This window comes from Asparagus officinalis, chromosome 7 (assembly GCF_001876935.1).
Source record: "Asparagus officinalis chromosome 7, Aspof.V1, whole genome shotgun sequence".
Lineage (NCBI taxonomy): Eukaryota > Viridiplantae > Streptophyta > Magnoliopsida > Asparagales > Asparagaceae > Asparagus > Asparagus officinalis.
The window spans coordinates 21,152,554-21,169,821 of NC_033800.1; the positions used below are offsets into that span (position 1 = coordinate 21,152,554).

The window sequence follows — 17,268 nt, forward strand, 5'->3', positions numbered from 1 at the left end:
TGACAACAAACTTTGTCTAAGCAACACAAGGATAAATACCAGCTTCTGCCTCAATACTGGATGCAAAGATTCCCTCAGTGCCCTGGTTGAAGATCCGATTCTAGAAGATTGAGCCTGTGCAAGAGCTTCCCTTAAAGAATATGGTTGGCTTGGCGAGCTGAATTGAGGACTGACTCTATTCCACAAATAGCCATTTTCAGGAGTTCCATGAGGCTGCAGAGTGAACCAAATTGAATGTTCAGAAGATAGGTAACCATGCAACAGAAGTATTAAACTGACAAGCTTTGAAGAAGTCATTGTTATTTATTTCTATAAAAGTTTAAACCAGAATACTATTCACGTAGGCATATCATTAGGGACCAGTTGCGGAGCCAGAATTTTTTTTCTTTCTTTTTTTTTTGTTTTTTTGTTGGGGGGGGGGGGGGGGGGGGGGGGATAACTATCATATTGTACATCAATCAAAAAGCGATCAAATATGACAAGGTATAACAAATTATCATATACATAAGTAGGTGAAAGAAGAATACAACATAGAAAATTTACAAAAGAAATATTTTCATGAATATTTAAATCATTTCAACATATCCACCTATCATTGAATCAACATGCTTTAATCTTTTAAAGTTTATTTTTAAAAATATATCAATTGTAGTTGGTTTTCTTTCCAAAACCACAAACTACAAAGTATAATTTTTTAAGACCTGACTAATTACCAATACACTATAAATTATACCATTAAGATTACAATTCTCATCCCTAGGCCCAAAACTCTTTTCTATATTTTGAGATTAGTCCAACCAAGAGTAAAAGGAACAATCAAAGAGATTAATTTGAGGAAAAAACTACGATAATTGAGGGACCTAATAGCAATTTCAATGATTCGAGGGACTAGGTCACAATACTGAAGAATTCGGGACCTAATAGCAGTTTCAATGATTTGAAAAGACTAATTTCAGAAAATAAAACATTTAAGGAACTTATATCAAAAAAAACCCCAAACAATTAAATCTGAGGAAGTGTAGCAGGTGGCAGCAGAGAGAAAATGTTCATTCCTCAAAGAAACGGCCAAAAACCTGTAAAGCAGAGAAGAAATGGTCTGTGTGTGTGTGTGTGTTACTATGAATATAACACCCCCCCCCCCACCACACACACACACAAAAAAAAATTATAAAACCCACATGCGCGCGAGCGCGCACACACACATATCCGTGTGTGTACTTTATAAGAAGCTAGGGGGGCCATGGCCACCCCAGTCCCTGCTAGCTCCGTCAGTGTTAGGGACTATGCATGAATTCAATGGCAGTGCATGTCAGTCAGCTGGTTAAAAAACCAGGAAAATAAATTTATACGGATTCTAAAAGCAGTCGAGTGTTCATGAGCAATTGAAAAAACAATAACCGAAAGACAATCATTTATGAGAATTAAACAAATGAATATTGATGTAGAGAAAGCTCTACTATCATATATTGACCAGCTTGACAACCAGAAGAAATTTGACACTACTTTGTTATTTTTAGCACAACTCTTAACTAGTGTCGGAAATGGACGTACAACACCTTGATTTGAAGCTCTTGAAGGGAGACAAATCGCTGATTTTATTTCCTTTAATTATTTTGGTAACATTATGTTATCTACTTAGAAGATTCTTGCCAATAAATACACCACAGATTTCCCAAGTCAGTAACAATTTCTTATTTTAGGTTGAGCAAGTTTGTCTGACTATAACTTCAGTAGACTTCTTGAGTAGGTCTATAACTTTTGGCAGACTTGGATATCATGTCCACCTTGTGAATTTTGATATGGGTGTATCTTCTTCACGGGTGTTATCTTCTTCTCTGGAGAACTTAGTGATCCTCATGGGAGCTTGAGGATAGATGATTCTCATAATAGCTTGATAATAGAAGAGTGCGCAGAGACGCGGATGGCGGCGAAAATGGTCAAAATTAGGAAGCTGGCGATAAGGTTCCGGTTGGTTGACCGAACGACCAAATATATTGGTTGGTAAGGTTTTAAATGTCGGATGTCGAGTTCATGTCGGACGGCTAAAATTCATGTCGGATAGTGAAAATCGAGGATATATTGGGGACATAAAAAAATATTGGATTGCCATATCGGATGATGTGCATATGTATAATATAAATATCATAAATAAAATCTAAACATACTTAATAAATTCTATTATTTAAACATATAAGAAAGTAAATAACTTATGATGCTTAGAGTTGATGTTGAAAGAAAGGTCAGAAAAGAGGAGTCTGATGTTGGCAGTTAAGGAGAGAAAAGATCATCTGATGTTGATGTCGAATAAACAACTCGGAGAAGAGACCGTTGTTGAAGGAGAGAGAGAGAGAGAAGATGAGCGACGAAAATAACTTCGATCTTTTTTTCATTTTCCCTAACTGATCAGGTTTTGTCTTTGGAAGCAATATTAAAACAATCAAGAATTTAAACCCAAACTTGATTAGATAAGCATAACAAAAAAAAGCCAACTAATTTTTCAGATACCGGTCGACCGAAGAAGCACATTCGGTCGACCTAATGATCAGCATTAGTCGACCGAAAACTTGCACCTACAGGATTGATAAATAAGCTTTTTGGTCGGTCGACCGACAAGGACATACCGGTTGACTGACAGGGTTTCCTAGGCCGAACTGGACTCCTGTTTTGACGCGAATCCAAGTGTTTGGCTTCGGTATTTACGATTTTGACATCCACGTTGTTTAACATATAAATAGGGATTGTTTAGGATTTCTAAACATCAGAAAAAAGTTTAGTGAGGATAGAGAAGTTATTCTTTATTCTAGAGAGATTGTGAGAGAGATTTTATAATCTTTTATTCTTCATAATCTAGAGAATGTATTTTCCTTCGCCAAATTGAATTGTTCTTGTGTTTGATGTTTTCTTTTCAAAACTCACCTTTGATAATTCTACGATCAAAGGTGCTCGCATGGCGACTCGTACCAAGTTGGTATGAGAGCGATTAGATCATGTGAAGGGGTATCATGTGTATGATCCTTGATCGCAATACAAGAAGCTAGGCGAGGCTCTTATTTCTTTGGAAGAAGTCCTGAAATCAAGGAAGAAGAAGATGATAGCAAGCAACAATTCATCGAGGCTTATGCGATGGAAAAATAGATCGAGACAATCGGTTCGACCCTCATGAAGCTCGTCGATCTCATCCACGGAGACGAAAAGAAAGGTGAATCTTCGGCGGGGCCCAAGAAGAAACCTATAGAATTCGATGGAGGTAGTGAGAATTTAGATTCCGACGAGGAGATCAAGGCCGTCAAGACTGTTCCACAACAAGAGGATCAGGGTTCTTATCAGAATCTAAAGATTGATTTCAGAGTTGAGATTCTTGTTTATGATGAGAGTGTCGACGTCGAGAGGCTTGATAATTGAATCGAACGTATGAAGACCTATTGCACTCTTTATGACTATTCGTCAAAGGAGAAGATTGTTTTTGCGACAATGAAGCTTTACAGGCACGCGTTGACGTGGTGGAAATCCTACTGCAAATAGTAGAAAAAATCGGTATCGTGGAACAGGTTCAAAGAGCTATTGAGGAAATAATTCTATCCGGTGGGATTTCTTGAAGAGCGTTGGTACAAGTGGTACGGTTTGCGTCAAAAATTTAAGCAGACCGTTCAAGAATACACTACAGAGTTCTAGCAGCAGACGATGGTCCTCAACATTGCGACAGAGGAGTACTCTATTTTCATGAAGTACAGGACGAGGCTGAACGAATACATCCGAAAAGAGATGAAGCTATTCACGCTAGAGTCGATTGCGGAGACAAACGTGAAGGTTATTGCTATTGAAGGCAAGCAGAAGAAGAGCAACGAAATGAAGGAGGATGCCAAGCAAGCTAGAGGCAAGTCTAGTGGCTCTCAACCTAAGAAGGAGAAGAAGAAGGGTGATCCAGATAAAGCAGAATTGACTTGTAATCACTGCAAGCAGACAGAACACGTTGTTGATCAGTATTAGGAGAAGTATTCTCATCTCAAGCCGAAGGGATTAAAGAAAGAGAAAAATACATACGTGATAGCTCAAAGTCCGAAAGAAATCCCAGGAATGACAGAGCCTAACAACAGTCTTAACCTTATGGTAGGAAAGCAGGCCGCGAAGAAAGACGAAGACCCCCAGGAGCAGCTCTTTGTTCTCAAGTTGCAGGTGAAGACCAGCTTAGTTGATGCTATAGTTGATCCAGGAAGTCAGAAGAATTTGATATCTGAGGCCTTGGTTCAGAAGCTAGGTCTGAAGACGATCAAGCATTAAAAGCTCTATTTTAAAAGGTGGATTCAGAAGGTGGGACTGGGTGTAGTTAATCAATGTACTTTCAAATTTGTACTTCACGAGTCATATTGACGAGGTCACGTGCGACGTCGTTCCGTTGGATGTTTGTCAGGTTATACTGGGCAATCCTTATTTGTGGGATAGGTACATAGTCTACGACAGACGGGCCTAGAAATACACGTACCAAGGACGACGAGCAGTTTGTATTTCGTTCGACGTATCTTCTATAGGAGACGAGCTTGCTAACGGTGACTCAGGCAAAAAGACTAGTGACTGCAAGCAAAAAGTTTGTCTTATTATGCATTAGGCCTTACGAGGAACAACTGCGTAGAGTATGCTTGACTACCTTGAGCAAGCTTCAGAAGAGAGATTTTGACAGGTTAAAGACCAAGTATGCGGACTTATTTTAAGAGATCACTGGACTACTGCCGAGACGAAGTGTAGAGCACGAGATTATATTGACGGGAGAGTTCTTTGCCAAATATAGATATTTACCGCACATCCGTACAGGAGTCCGAGGAGATAAAGAGGCAAGTTCAGAAGCTTCTGGAGAAAGGAGTGATAGTACCAAATTGTTCGCCTTGCGCGTCGCCAGTGGTGTTGGTGCCCAAGAAGGATGGAGGCTAGCGCATGTGTGTGGATTATCGGGCGCTCAACAAAATAACGGTAAAGAATCGTTACTCACTACTACTGATCGATGATCTTATGGACCAGTTAAAGGGAGCGAGGTTCTTCATAAAGTTGGATCTTAAGTCTGGTTATCATTAGGTGAGGATTCGGGAGGATGACACTTGAAAGACTGAGTTCAAGACCAAACAAGGCTTGTTCGAGTGGTTGATGTCGTTCGGGTTATGCAACGCTCCAGCGACCTTTATGAGGCTTATGAATGATTTATTGTGATCTTTTATAGAGGATTTTGTGATAGTTTATCTCGATGATATCTTGGTGTACAACAAGATCTGGGAGGAGCATCTAGTTCATATTGAGAAGATGTTTGAAATGTTGCGGGACGATCAACTGAAGCTCAACGAGAAGTGTGCATTTGGGAACGACGAGTTAGTATATCTCGGCTTCATTGTGGGAAAAAGCCAGCGAAGGATAGATCCAAGCAAGGTTAAGGTTATCACGAAGTGGCCGACACCTAGGACAATAACGGAGGTGCGAAGCTTCATGTGGGCTTGTCAGTATTTGTTTATTTGATATATTTCTACTTATGCAGCACCCTTACATGGCCTTCCTAAGACAAAGGTTCAGTTCGAGTAGGGTAGGACGCATGAGGAGGTTTTTTAGTTACTATAGAGGAAGATCTTAGAGGCACCAGTATTGACATTACCTAACTTACAGAAGACCTTCGAGGTAGAAACTAACGCTTCTAGCTATGCTATGGGCGCTTTGTTGATACAGGATGGGAAGCCGGTGGAGGATCATTTTGAGATGTTTATGGGTGCTATTTAGAACTGTCCTACTTACGATAAGGAGTTTATGCGCTCTACCAGACGATCAAGCATTGGAGAGTGTACTTGTTGGGTAAGGAGATGGTTGTGCACTCGGATCACAAGCCATTGGAGTTTCTACATGTCCAGTCAAAGCTGCAGCAGGCACGACACATGAAGTGGATGTCCTATTTGATGGTGTTCAACGTCGTCATTAGGTACAAGAAGGGGACGACTAACAAGTTGGCCGATATGCGATCTTGACCGCCAGTGAGAGCTTTGTTGGTGACGACGCGTATTCAGTCATTGGTTCCTTTGGAGTATGTACAGATGTACACATCCAGCAGAGATTTTAACAGTGTGTTCGAACAGGTGAAGACTGGTCGGAAGGGGGAGTATGAGCTCAGAACAGATGGTTTGTTGTATCATGGGACATCACTTTGCATTCCGGAGGATGGCGATCGGTTGCAGTGGATTAGAGAGGCGCATACTTCACGTGTGTAAGGTTATTTTGGGATTCAAAAGACGCTTCTCAATCTATAACGTCATGTCTTTTGGCCAAAGATGTTAGAGTATGTTACCAAGTATGTTGGAGGGTGTAAGCTATGTCGCATATCTAAGCCTTCAGTCTTCTAACAGAAAGAGATGGTTGTATCTACCGTTGTCAGTGCCTTCTAGACTGTGGACGAGTATTTTTATGAATTTCTTAGGAGGGTTGCCAACGACCAAGCGCGGGCATGATTACTTGTTCGTTGTGATGGACCGGTTCAGTAAGATGATCTTGATTCCTTGCAAGAAGCTTGTGACAAGAAATGATGCAGTGCAGTTGGTCTTTGAGCATGTGTGGAAGCACTTTGGTTTGTCGAGCTCGATTATTTCGGATCGGGATAGCAGGTTCCTCGGGCATTTTTGGGATTCTTTATAGAGTTTGATGGACATCAGATTGAAAAAGAGCACGACCTTTCATCCACAAACAGACTAGCAAACAAAAGTAGTCAACCGGACTATGATTCACATATTACGGGGGCATAATTTCAGGCATCCCAAGATTTGGGATGAGAGTTTACCATATCTTCAGTTTGCTTTCAATTGGGTGATTTATGTATCTTCGGAGAAGCACCGTTCGAGACGTGTTACGGGTTCTTACCTCCAAGTCCGTTCGATTTAATATTCTTTAGTGGAGTTACGGCCAACGGCAAAGAAGGGAGTGAGAGACAAAGGACTCAGCAATTTCTGGAGAAGATTGCGCAGATTCATGCTACGGTTGAAGCACAGTTGAAAAAATCATAAGCAAAGTACAAGACAAATCATGATCAACATCGAGTTCCTTGTAATTTTGGCAAAGGTGACATGATGTGGCTAAAGTTAGGTAAGGAGTGGCTAAAAGGAGAAGGAAAGAAGTTGAAGCTTATACGATATGATCCTTTTCGGATTCTCGATCAGATCGGTGATAACGCCTTCAAACTGGATTTGTCACCTTACTTAAGCATGTGTTCGGTGATCAATCCCGAGTACTTGAAGTTGTTCGAGCCTCCATTGCTAGAAGATAAGGATGACGATAAAGTGATATTGTCGCATGTTGAAGACTTGTGATTTGATAGAGAAGAGCCGCTGAAAGAACATTGTATTTTAGAACGGAAGGTGATTACGACGAGACGAGAGACGATTAAGCCGTTTTGGTTGGACGTTAAGGTCAGGTTCCTAGCAAGGCTAAGTGGTTTAACAAAGAAGGAGCTCGAGAGTTTTCTTAGCTGAATTTCTAACTTGAACGAGACTTCAAGTTCCTAAAAGGGGAGACATGATACGGGTGTATCTTCTTCACGGGTGTATCTTCTTCTCTGCTTCGGGAACTTAGTGATAATCATGGGAACTTGAGAATAGATGATTCTCATGGTAGCTTGAGAATAAAAACGTGGGCGGAGCCGCAAATGACGGCAAAAATTGTCAAAATCAGAAAAACGGCAAAAATCAGGAAGCTGGCAAAAATCAAGTAGCACATTCGGTCAACCTAATGATCAGCATCAGTCGATCGAAAACGTGCACCTACAGGGTTGATAAATAAGCTTTCTGGTCGGTGGACAGACAGGAGCATACTGATCGACCGACGGGATTTCTTGGGCCGAACTGGACTCCTGTTTTGACGTTCATCCAAGTTGTGTTTGGCTTCGATATTTATGATTTTGCCATCCATGTTATTTAACATATAAATAGGGATTGTTTAGGGTTTTTAAACATCAGAAAAAAGTTTAGTGAGGATAGAGAAGTTCTTTATTCTAGAGAGATTGTGAGAGAGATTTTGTAATCTTTTATTCTTCATAATCTAGAGAATGTATTTTCCTTTGCCAAATTGAATTGTTCTTATGTTTGTTGTTTTCTTCTCAAAACCCACATTTGATAATTCCGCGATCAAAGATGCTCGCACGACGACTCGTATCAAATTTAAACGATATTAGCACATTCTGAATTATCTCATGTAGCCGAGAGCTCAGTTCCTATTGTTTTTTGTGCTTCTATTTAAACATTAACAAGGAGAAATCTAATTAAGATGTCTTAGTGCGAGATAAAACAAGTTAATCTACTTAAACACAACCAATCTAATTAAACATAACAAGATAAGTAGCTTCATGGTATATTTTTCTTGGGGTACAGCAAGAGAATAAGCCCGCTAGAATAATAGCAAAACGTTTGATATGTGACAATTTGTTAGAACCAAATATGGTTCTCCCATATGCAATCTTTTAGATCCTCTCGTGGTTTCATAAATTGTTATGGCTAGATTTCTTGATGTTGGGCACGTCATGGTATCACAGAGTAAAATGAGGATGATACACCCATTAATAACCGTGTTGACTAGTTTACCTTTTCCCATCAATAAATAGGAACCAATATGATTAGTTGGACCAGTTAGGCATAACCAAATGAAACCAGTATGTTTATTCCAATAAGGCAACTTATAGATTAGATTTTTCGCAGGCATAACCAAATTATGCGGTCTGATGAAACATAAATGATACAAGGGTAAGAGTCGCCAAGGCAAATCCATTCTCATCATTGTTTTTAACGCATGTGCATCGTGGATTTACCATGTGGATCATTCATTACGACAGCATGTGCAGTTTATCATACAAAGTTTGTTCCTCTTCTGTATTTGAACATCAGCAGCATGTGTTTAATTAAGAGAAAGGTAAATTTCTTTTCTGATGTCTTTCTTAATATTCAGATTAATAGGAAACAATCAGAAGCCTATAAACCCTGATGGCAATTGGAAGTATCTTTTTTTTCTTTTTTGGTTCTTTTTGAAAAAACACCTATAGAAGAACATCCAGCAGTTAAATCAATAGCAAGATAGAACAATTTATCAACTGATCAAGCAGAAAAACCTGTACCCTAACTTCTTGACGAGAAGCCTCAGATAGATAGGTATTGATTGCTGGAGACAGTCGATCAGAATACTTTGGAGAAGCAGGTCCTTCAGTGTCAGGGCTACGAGAACTGCAGCTCATGAGTAAACTGTCTGCTGCTTTTTTATGCTGCAATATGGTATTAAAACCAAAAGAAAAACCAGTAATGAAAGAGTCAATGCAGATGAAATACCATGCATGATGCTTCATCAGAGCCACAAAAAAAGAAAATTGAATTTGAACACATATACTCTCTCACACACATATACAATCCATGCACACTCTCAGAGAGAGAGAGAGAGAGAGAGAGAGAGAGAGAGAGAAAGAGGGGAGGGAGGAAAGCAAAAAGCTAAAGCAAGAGAAAATTACATTGTTTAGATCAACAACACAAACAAGCAACGAAATCCGGATTGCTTTAAAAAGCAAGGAACTTGTAGCATCAACAAATCAATGACAAGAATTTTCTATTGCATATAATGGACTTTCCTTCGGATACTGACCTCAAAGAGAATAAGACATTCTTCTAGGAGTTTGAAAAATAATCTGGTCCGAGCAATGCTTTGTTGCCATGCCTTGACAAGGGTGGCATCATCTAGATTCCTTATGATTTGCATAACGACAACCAACACTTCACGTTTTTCAATAGAATTTAGATTATAGAATACTGGCATTTCATCAAGTATCTGGAGTAGAAAATCAGATAAAGCTTAGAATATGTTTGTCAACAGTCAGAATATGGAAAATAAGAACATAGAGACAAAAAAAAGGTAAATATATCGAAAAAGCAGATCCTAATTATCTGGAGTGTTCGAGAATAATTTCATGTCATTCATACCGACAATCCACTGCCTTTGTTGTGATTCCTGTGCATCAAAATGATTTCAATGTTTCCAGCTCTTTATGTTACAGTCAAACTCATTCATTACAGTTAAGACTTATCTACACAATTAACTAGCAACATACTCATTTCATCCTTCATCCCTTCTTTAGTACACATCCACAGTTCCACCTTATCATTTACATTTAGTTACATCCAGATAAGGTATTTGAGGACTCTTTGTCATTCAATACAATAAAACAAGAACAATGTTTGCATAATTGCTCCACTAAATTATACTTTTTTGAGTATGCTGTCAAATGTGGACAGGGATCACTTTTATGGTGTAATATTGAAAAGATGACGGCAAAAGAATATAATATGATGTTAAACCTGAACCATGTAATTGAGGTCTCTTTATAACTTGTGATAAAAGAAAGGTACACAAATTTTCGACAAGATTATACCCTTCGGCAATTTCAGGAAAACTACAACCACAGTGGATCCAACAGGAATCAGTTCTATAACACAATCTTGACCAAAGCAAAGCCTAAAACCATGCTTGACTTCTGGAGAGCCAAAAATGTAATTATTGTAGTATAGGACAAAAAGTACGTGAAAATTTTGAATTTCTTCTTTTATTATGACTTAAAGAAAAGTTGAACAGAAAATGTTTAAAATGAAAATAATTAGCAATTTCTGAAAGACAACACATGCTATACCAAAATTTACAAAGAATATTGAACCGAAAAAGCAGAAGTTCACGTTGCCAAGAAAGTTTTTTAAATGACCTAATAATGTCCAAAAAATAACTTTTAATAGTAGTTGCTACTCTCCCTTGGTCATGACTCATGGCAATCAGCTCACGTACTATATTAGAATAGGAAAGGATCTATCTTCGGATAATGATGTACTCACCGACAAGGTGATTATCAACATCATTGAATAAAAAACAGCTGGAGAAAAGAAGAAAGATCTTCAGGTATAGGAGAGAAAAAGAGTGAGCCAAACAAATGAGACAACGACAATCTGTTTGGTTCTCTAACTTCTCCCTCAGTTCCACTTAATTTATAAACAAAGTGAAATATATAATGCACGCCAGAACGCTTTGGTTCTTGACCGCTCTTTTTAAGGGGGAAAACCTACATGTTTTGGGCATTTCCCCCCTAAATGCTAGTACAGGTGCGCTGTCACATCATAAAACACACCTTGGTTGTGTAGTACATTATTTGCTACAATGTTATAATGTTTTTTGAGGTCCAGATACATAAAAACTTGAGAACTTTAGAACCTAATTCATTTCTACTTCAAGATTCAATGATAAATAAATTGCACACCAGTAACTAACATGTGTCTATGTAATAGATGTTTTATTGCTGTTCAAGGGTTATACTTCTCAACTTTCACTAACAGAAAGAAACGAAAAAGAAAACAAGGCAATAAAGATACTCAAAATAAGGAGGGACTACTTTCAAACAATTTTGCCTCTATATTTCATCATGATGCAAGTAATTAATCTTCAACTGGAAAAAAGTCAGTTACACAAACATTTCAAAGGATGTTAAATCTATCAAGAAGAACTTTGCAGGTTTCCATATAAGACTTTAAGTACCTGTCCGATAAGAGGAAAGTACAGCTGAGCAATATATAATTTATCCTCACGCTTCTGGTAGCGAGAATCAAATTCATGCTTGCACATGAGGACTACCAAGATGCGAGCAGCCTATATTGACCAAAAATAGTAAGTAGAGAAAACTAAGGATAAATTTACACATCAATTGAGCCACTTTGAGCTACTTAAGAACATACAAAACCTTCAAAACAAATAAACCAAAATTGCTCAGCAGAAATGATGTCGTGAGAATTATGGACTCACTTTTGCACGCTGAGATAAATCATCATGATCCCATGTGAGGAAAAGCTCTTGAATAAGAATAGATGAGAGATAATTTCTGCAAAATAAAAGAAGGTTCAGCATGATAGCAACTAAGAGAAATGCACATCTTCAGTTAAGTATTTCAGTACATAATGTTTAAACATTAGCGGAGACATACTCCCCCCCCCCCCCCAACCAACAAAACAAAAACAAAAACAAAAAAGAAAAGGGAAAAAACCCCAAAAACATGCCTCTTGCATAGAAGATAATATGTTAATAGTGAAATGCCTCCGAGTACTAATCCTATAAACTACTACAGAATTCAAAACTATTTTTAAAACGACAATACTAAATAAATTATTTCTCCTGGAAACTGCATAAAATTATAGCGCAGATACCCATCAAACTATGGTATTTCAAAATTTCCCTTTTGTTTGTTTATGTAGCTACCCAGTACCCACAAACTTAGACATACTCCCAGAAAATATTTTCCATATAACCTCCCTCCAAAAACATGCCACATGCAAAGAATATGTTAACAGTGAAAATGACCTTGAAAAATTAATCCTATTAACTACTATTATGTTCAAATTAGTTTTAAAATAACAGTAGTAAATAAATTACTTCTCATGGAAACTGCATTAAATTGTTGATGTTTCACATATATACCACCTCAAACCTACGGTAATTTTAAAATTAACCCCATCATATTTGCCAATTTACCCTGAAAATTAATTCATTATGCACTTGGTTTGCTAATGAAGTTCTAAAAGGGCAACATGACATTTGACAGAACACTGGTAAGAGAATAATAATGTTACCTAGTTAACGTAAACAAGCCTTAAATAGTTGTATGCATGAGAAGGAAAAAAAGATAAATAATAGATGGATACAAAGGGAGATGTGCAATCATATATCACAGGCATGCACAGCAGATAATAAACAAGCTACTCTGAGCTGTAATAAGAGTTTAAAACCTCAAAAAATTAGGATTCTTTTTAACTTCATACGATTCTGCAAGTAGAAAGGCGTTCTGGTCAAGTGTTTTTCACCTATCTGAAGGATCTCGCCCTGGCATTTCCACAAAAAGATCGTGATCACATATTATCTGCAAAAAGGTAAGCTTGCATTCGTGCAACACAGATTGGCAGACCCCAGCAAATTTGTCCATGTACAAGGACACCTGCAAGGAGAAAAGGAAATCATTTATTGTGAAAAAAGTTGTCATTTGTTATTGGTTGCAGCAGGGAGAAGAAAAGGTTGAACACCCTATCTGAGGACCTATTTCATGACCTCACAATTGAGTTGAGTGGTGGACTACATGGATTTTCCTTCACATTGGATTGTATAAATTGAAAGAGTGAGTTATGTTTAATTAAATTGAGCGACCAATAATTATGTTTGCTCATAAAGGACAATCTTTACTTAAGCATCAAGAACATATATCAAAAGCTATTAAAAAGGGTTTAGATGCCAACAAACAGATAATTAAACTGTCTATAGAACTTTTAGGTTAAATTTGAGAAATCCACACAAGGTTTGGATGGTTGACGATACTCAAGGTTTTAAAAGTGATACTTGACTCCCCTCTCTTCTAATTTCATAAAGGCTAATATTTGTTTAATCATCTAGAACCCACATCCAAAGCTGTTAAGAATTGGTGTAAATGCTGCCTAAGACCCTGTTTGGATTGAGGGGAAGGGAGGGTAACTTTTAACCTTGTTTGGGAAGTAAATATAGCAAGTTAATAGGGGTGACGGGAGGTGAAATGAGGTGAAAAAATACCATGATTTTTTCTCTCCTAATTTGGGGTGTAATGGAGGTGAAGGTAAAGAGGGGGAATACAACAAATATAGAGAGACATATTTACCCCTAGCTAAGATCAAAATCCAACGGCTAAAATTTGCTCACAGAAACCCCACAGTATAAACTCTCGTTGCAAGCGAATTTGCTCACAGAAACCCCACAGTATAAACTCTCGTTGCAAGCGCCTCCGCCATTTCTTCTTCCTCCGCTTCTCATCTCGCCTCCGCGTCTTCTCTCCTCCGCGTCTTGTCTCGCCTCAATCTCTCGCCTAGTTTGAGTAAGGGTTTTGATTTTTCAAGGTAAGATTTTCTCTCCTGTTACTGAACCTGCAGGACTTGGCCTTGGATAACTCAACGAAATTGAAATGAGTGAAAGCGGTTAAAGCTTTTGTTCTTCCTCCCTTCTTTGAAGGGGTCTTATGTCAACTGTGGAGAGAATATGAGCATAAATAGCTACTTTGTGGAAAAAAGGTTTTATTTTATTTCTCCGTAATGCTTCATTGGAACATTTTTCACGGGGATGTTGGTTAATGAGGTTGATGCTCGATAGTATTAATAAACGCAATTTGTTTTTTAGTTTTTGTTGATGAATTTACCTTGTATCATCCAAACTGAGCTTATTTGATGAAGCAATAAAATTTGTAAAAGACCGTTCAAAATTGGGGATTTTTGCAGCTTGAATGACAAGTGTTATAGTAGTTTTGTGTTCATGTAAGTATTTGAGTTTCATCATTTAGTTGGTCGTTGCTCTGCTAACTGGGTATATTTGCAAAAGAAGAGTGAAAATAAGCTTTGTATTGTTTTATAGTCTCATTGATAAATATATTGGTTATTATTTTTCATTCCAATTATACTCCAAATTTTTTCATATTTATCTGATTTGTGTTGATTGTGGATATACAATGTGGAAGGAGATGATGACAATAATAATATATAGCAATAGATGCATATTTGATATTTAATTTCTAACAACAATATAACTTAATAATATGTGAGGGTATTTATGTTAATTTCTAACAACAATATAACTTAATAATATGTGAGGGTATTTATGTCAATTTATATACATTCTCTTCTCTTCTCTTCCCTTCCCGTTATTACACTTTCCAAACGGGGTGAAATAACTTCCCCTTAATTCACCTTACTTGTTTCCCAAACAAGTTTTAGGTATTTATGTCAATTTATATACATTCTCTTCTCTTCCCGTCCCGTTATTACACTTTCCAAACGGGGTGAAATAACTTCCCCTTGATTCACCTTACTTGTTTCCCAAACAAGTTTTAGAAATTCACTTCCCTTCCCTTAACTTAACTTCCCCTAGGTTCCCCTAACTTCCCTTCTCCCTCCAAATTCAAACAAGCCCTAAGGTTTTCATGTTGGCAGAGAATTACTGTTAAGGTTTCAAAAGTGACACCCCCCTACCCCCCCTCTAATTTGTACAAAACTAAATTGGATGTAAAAGCTGATATCATAGGATATGACAATTATATGCACTCTCATATAAGCATATATATGACTACTATATTGAAAATTAATGATTACATCAAAATATTGATGATTTGTTTTGACTAAAAATCGAAAATGAAGGGGGGGTTCACTTTTAATACCTTAGGGGATTTCTGTCAATCATGCAAATCTCTAGGGATTTTCTATACCTTACCCATGCTTTCACAATATTCTTGAACAGAATGGTCTATCTAGCCATTCACTGAACATCAAACACCATCATAATAAAGTTCGTTCTTCATAAATGCATCACCCAAACGGCATAAGCACCATATGCCATAGATTCTGCATGCAGTAGGTGGTTCTCAGTATATTGAAAATTGAGGGCACATTTGGAAAATCCAGAAGGTTTGCTCAACCTACTGAGGAAGTATTTAGAGTAACAAATAAAACTCCAACTGTGCATACAGATAGGAACCTATATTTAATTTGATGTATTTATTAACGTACATATGTACTCAAGTATGTGTGTACCTATGTATGTACGTATGTCTGGATGGATGTATATACACAGTAGTATAAGCAACAACATTTACAGTTTTAATCTCCTACTTATAGTATACGATGAAGATCAACAAAAATGTTGCTTAGTTACTCATACAGCAAAAGAACATACTGATAATCAGTAAAAGAATGAGGTAACATGTAACGAAAGTGCAAGAGCATCATCAGACTGGGTTAATTTAAGTAGCAAAAATAATTATACGTATATTATGTATATTTCAAATCACTAAATAATTTCTGTTGATAAAATAAGAACATGCTTAAAATAAATGCTGGTTACATTTGCATGAAGCAAAGGACATACTAATAATTAGTAACAGACAGACAAAGTTAACACAAGTGCAAAGGAATTTTTCAGGTTGGATTAATTAATGTACCAGCTCAAACACTTGGCGTGGCTCAATGATTGACAACAGATCATAACAAAAGAAGGCAAGACTGCTGTTTAGACGTTTTGCCAAGCTTAAACCCTTCTTGCAGCGTTCATGAACCTCCGTCAACAGGCAATCATAAAGCTGCATGATACAGCGGAATACACCTTCTTTCAACTGCAATGGTGGAATATCTTCACCTATACAAAAGATCTTGCCAACTTTAATACATATGCTAACCATATTAAACTCAGGTGATGACTATTTGTTATGCATCAACAGCGACAACGGTAGCATTAATCCCTACCTAATATGAGGTTATCATATCTTAATTATTGGCTTTACACTTGAGCAAACCGAAAATCATCCAAGTACTTTATGAAACAATTCTAATAATCATAAATAATAGGGCTTACTATAACTAACTATTTTCACTTCGGTTTTGGATCATCTCTTTCTATTCCAAATATAGGGGAAATGAATGTGAGCTCTCAAATGAGAAAAAAGAGGGGGTTTTGCCTTAAAACTCAAAGTTTTAACCTGATTTATTTTTAAACCCAAATAGTTTCATATGTGCCTATGAACCCAATTAACTATGTGTATTTATCTTTAAACCCAATCCTCCAAACGCAATACATACTTATGTGGTCCCTCAAAAAAATTTGAAAACCCCAAATTTACCCTTCATCCTCCGGCTGCATCCTCCCATAGCTGCTCCATCCGAACCTCTTCACCTCCAAAATCCTAACCTCCTCCTCCCTAATTCCAAGATATCTACCTCCATCTCCTGCACCACCATGCAATCCCCTCTCCCGGCACCACCGCCTCCACTGTTGTCTACTGTGACCCGGTCTTCAACTTTTCCACCGGCCCCGTGGCCCTCCCCGAACCATCCTCCTCAAAGCCCTATCCAACCTCTTCGACTTCTGGCATGTCCATCACGGGGATTTCCCATCGTGGCAAAAAATTTGACTCCATAATCAAGAAGACCAAGTCCGATATCCGTCACCTTCTCTCGATCCCCTAAAACTACTCTGTCCTATTCCTCCAGGACGGCGCCACCGCCCAGTTCGCCACCATCCCAATTGACCTCCATAGGATCCAGCAGCTATAGAGAACAGAGAAAGGTGCCTAGAGAACAAAGAAGGGAGTTTTGAACAAAATTTTGAGGATGAACTGTGGAGAAGACGGATTGTAAGGGCTTCGTTCTCTCTGATGCAACCTGATTCTTGCAATCCCCCAATTTACTTTGGTTCTCT

At 37.9% G+C, this 17,268-nt stretch overlaps 1 protein-coding gene across 2 annotated transcripts in view; it reads right to left on the bottom strand.

Annotated features, from left to right (window-relative positions):
• Window positions 1-17,268, bottom strand: part of LOC109848464 (guanine nucleotide exchange factor SPIKE 1) — a 41,834-nt gene that overhangs the window by 4,905 nt on the left and 19,661 nt on the right. The window contains exons 20-26 of one of the 2 annotated variants that reach the window (XM_020417968.1): window positions 16,016-16,209; window positions 12,876-13,006; window positions 11,824-11,899; window positions 11,560-11,670; window positions 9,631-9,813; window positions 9,110-9,259; window positions 40-213 (exon numbers count right to left, since the gene is read on the bottom strand). In XM_020417968.1, coding sequence (XP_020273557.1) covers window positions 40-213; window positions 9,110-9,259; window positions 9,631-9,813; window positions 11,560-11,670; window positions 11,824-11,899; window positions 12,876-13,006; window positions 16,016-16,209 — 1,019 coding nt within the window. The remainder of the gene's footprint in view (window positions 1-39; window positions 214-9,109; window positions 9,260-9,630; window positions 9,814-11,559; window positions 11,671-11,823; window positions 11,900-12,875; window positions 13,007-16,015; window positions 16,210-17,268) is intronic. The other variant, XM_020417969.1, reaches the window with a different exon arrangement.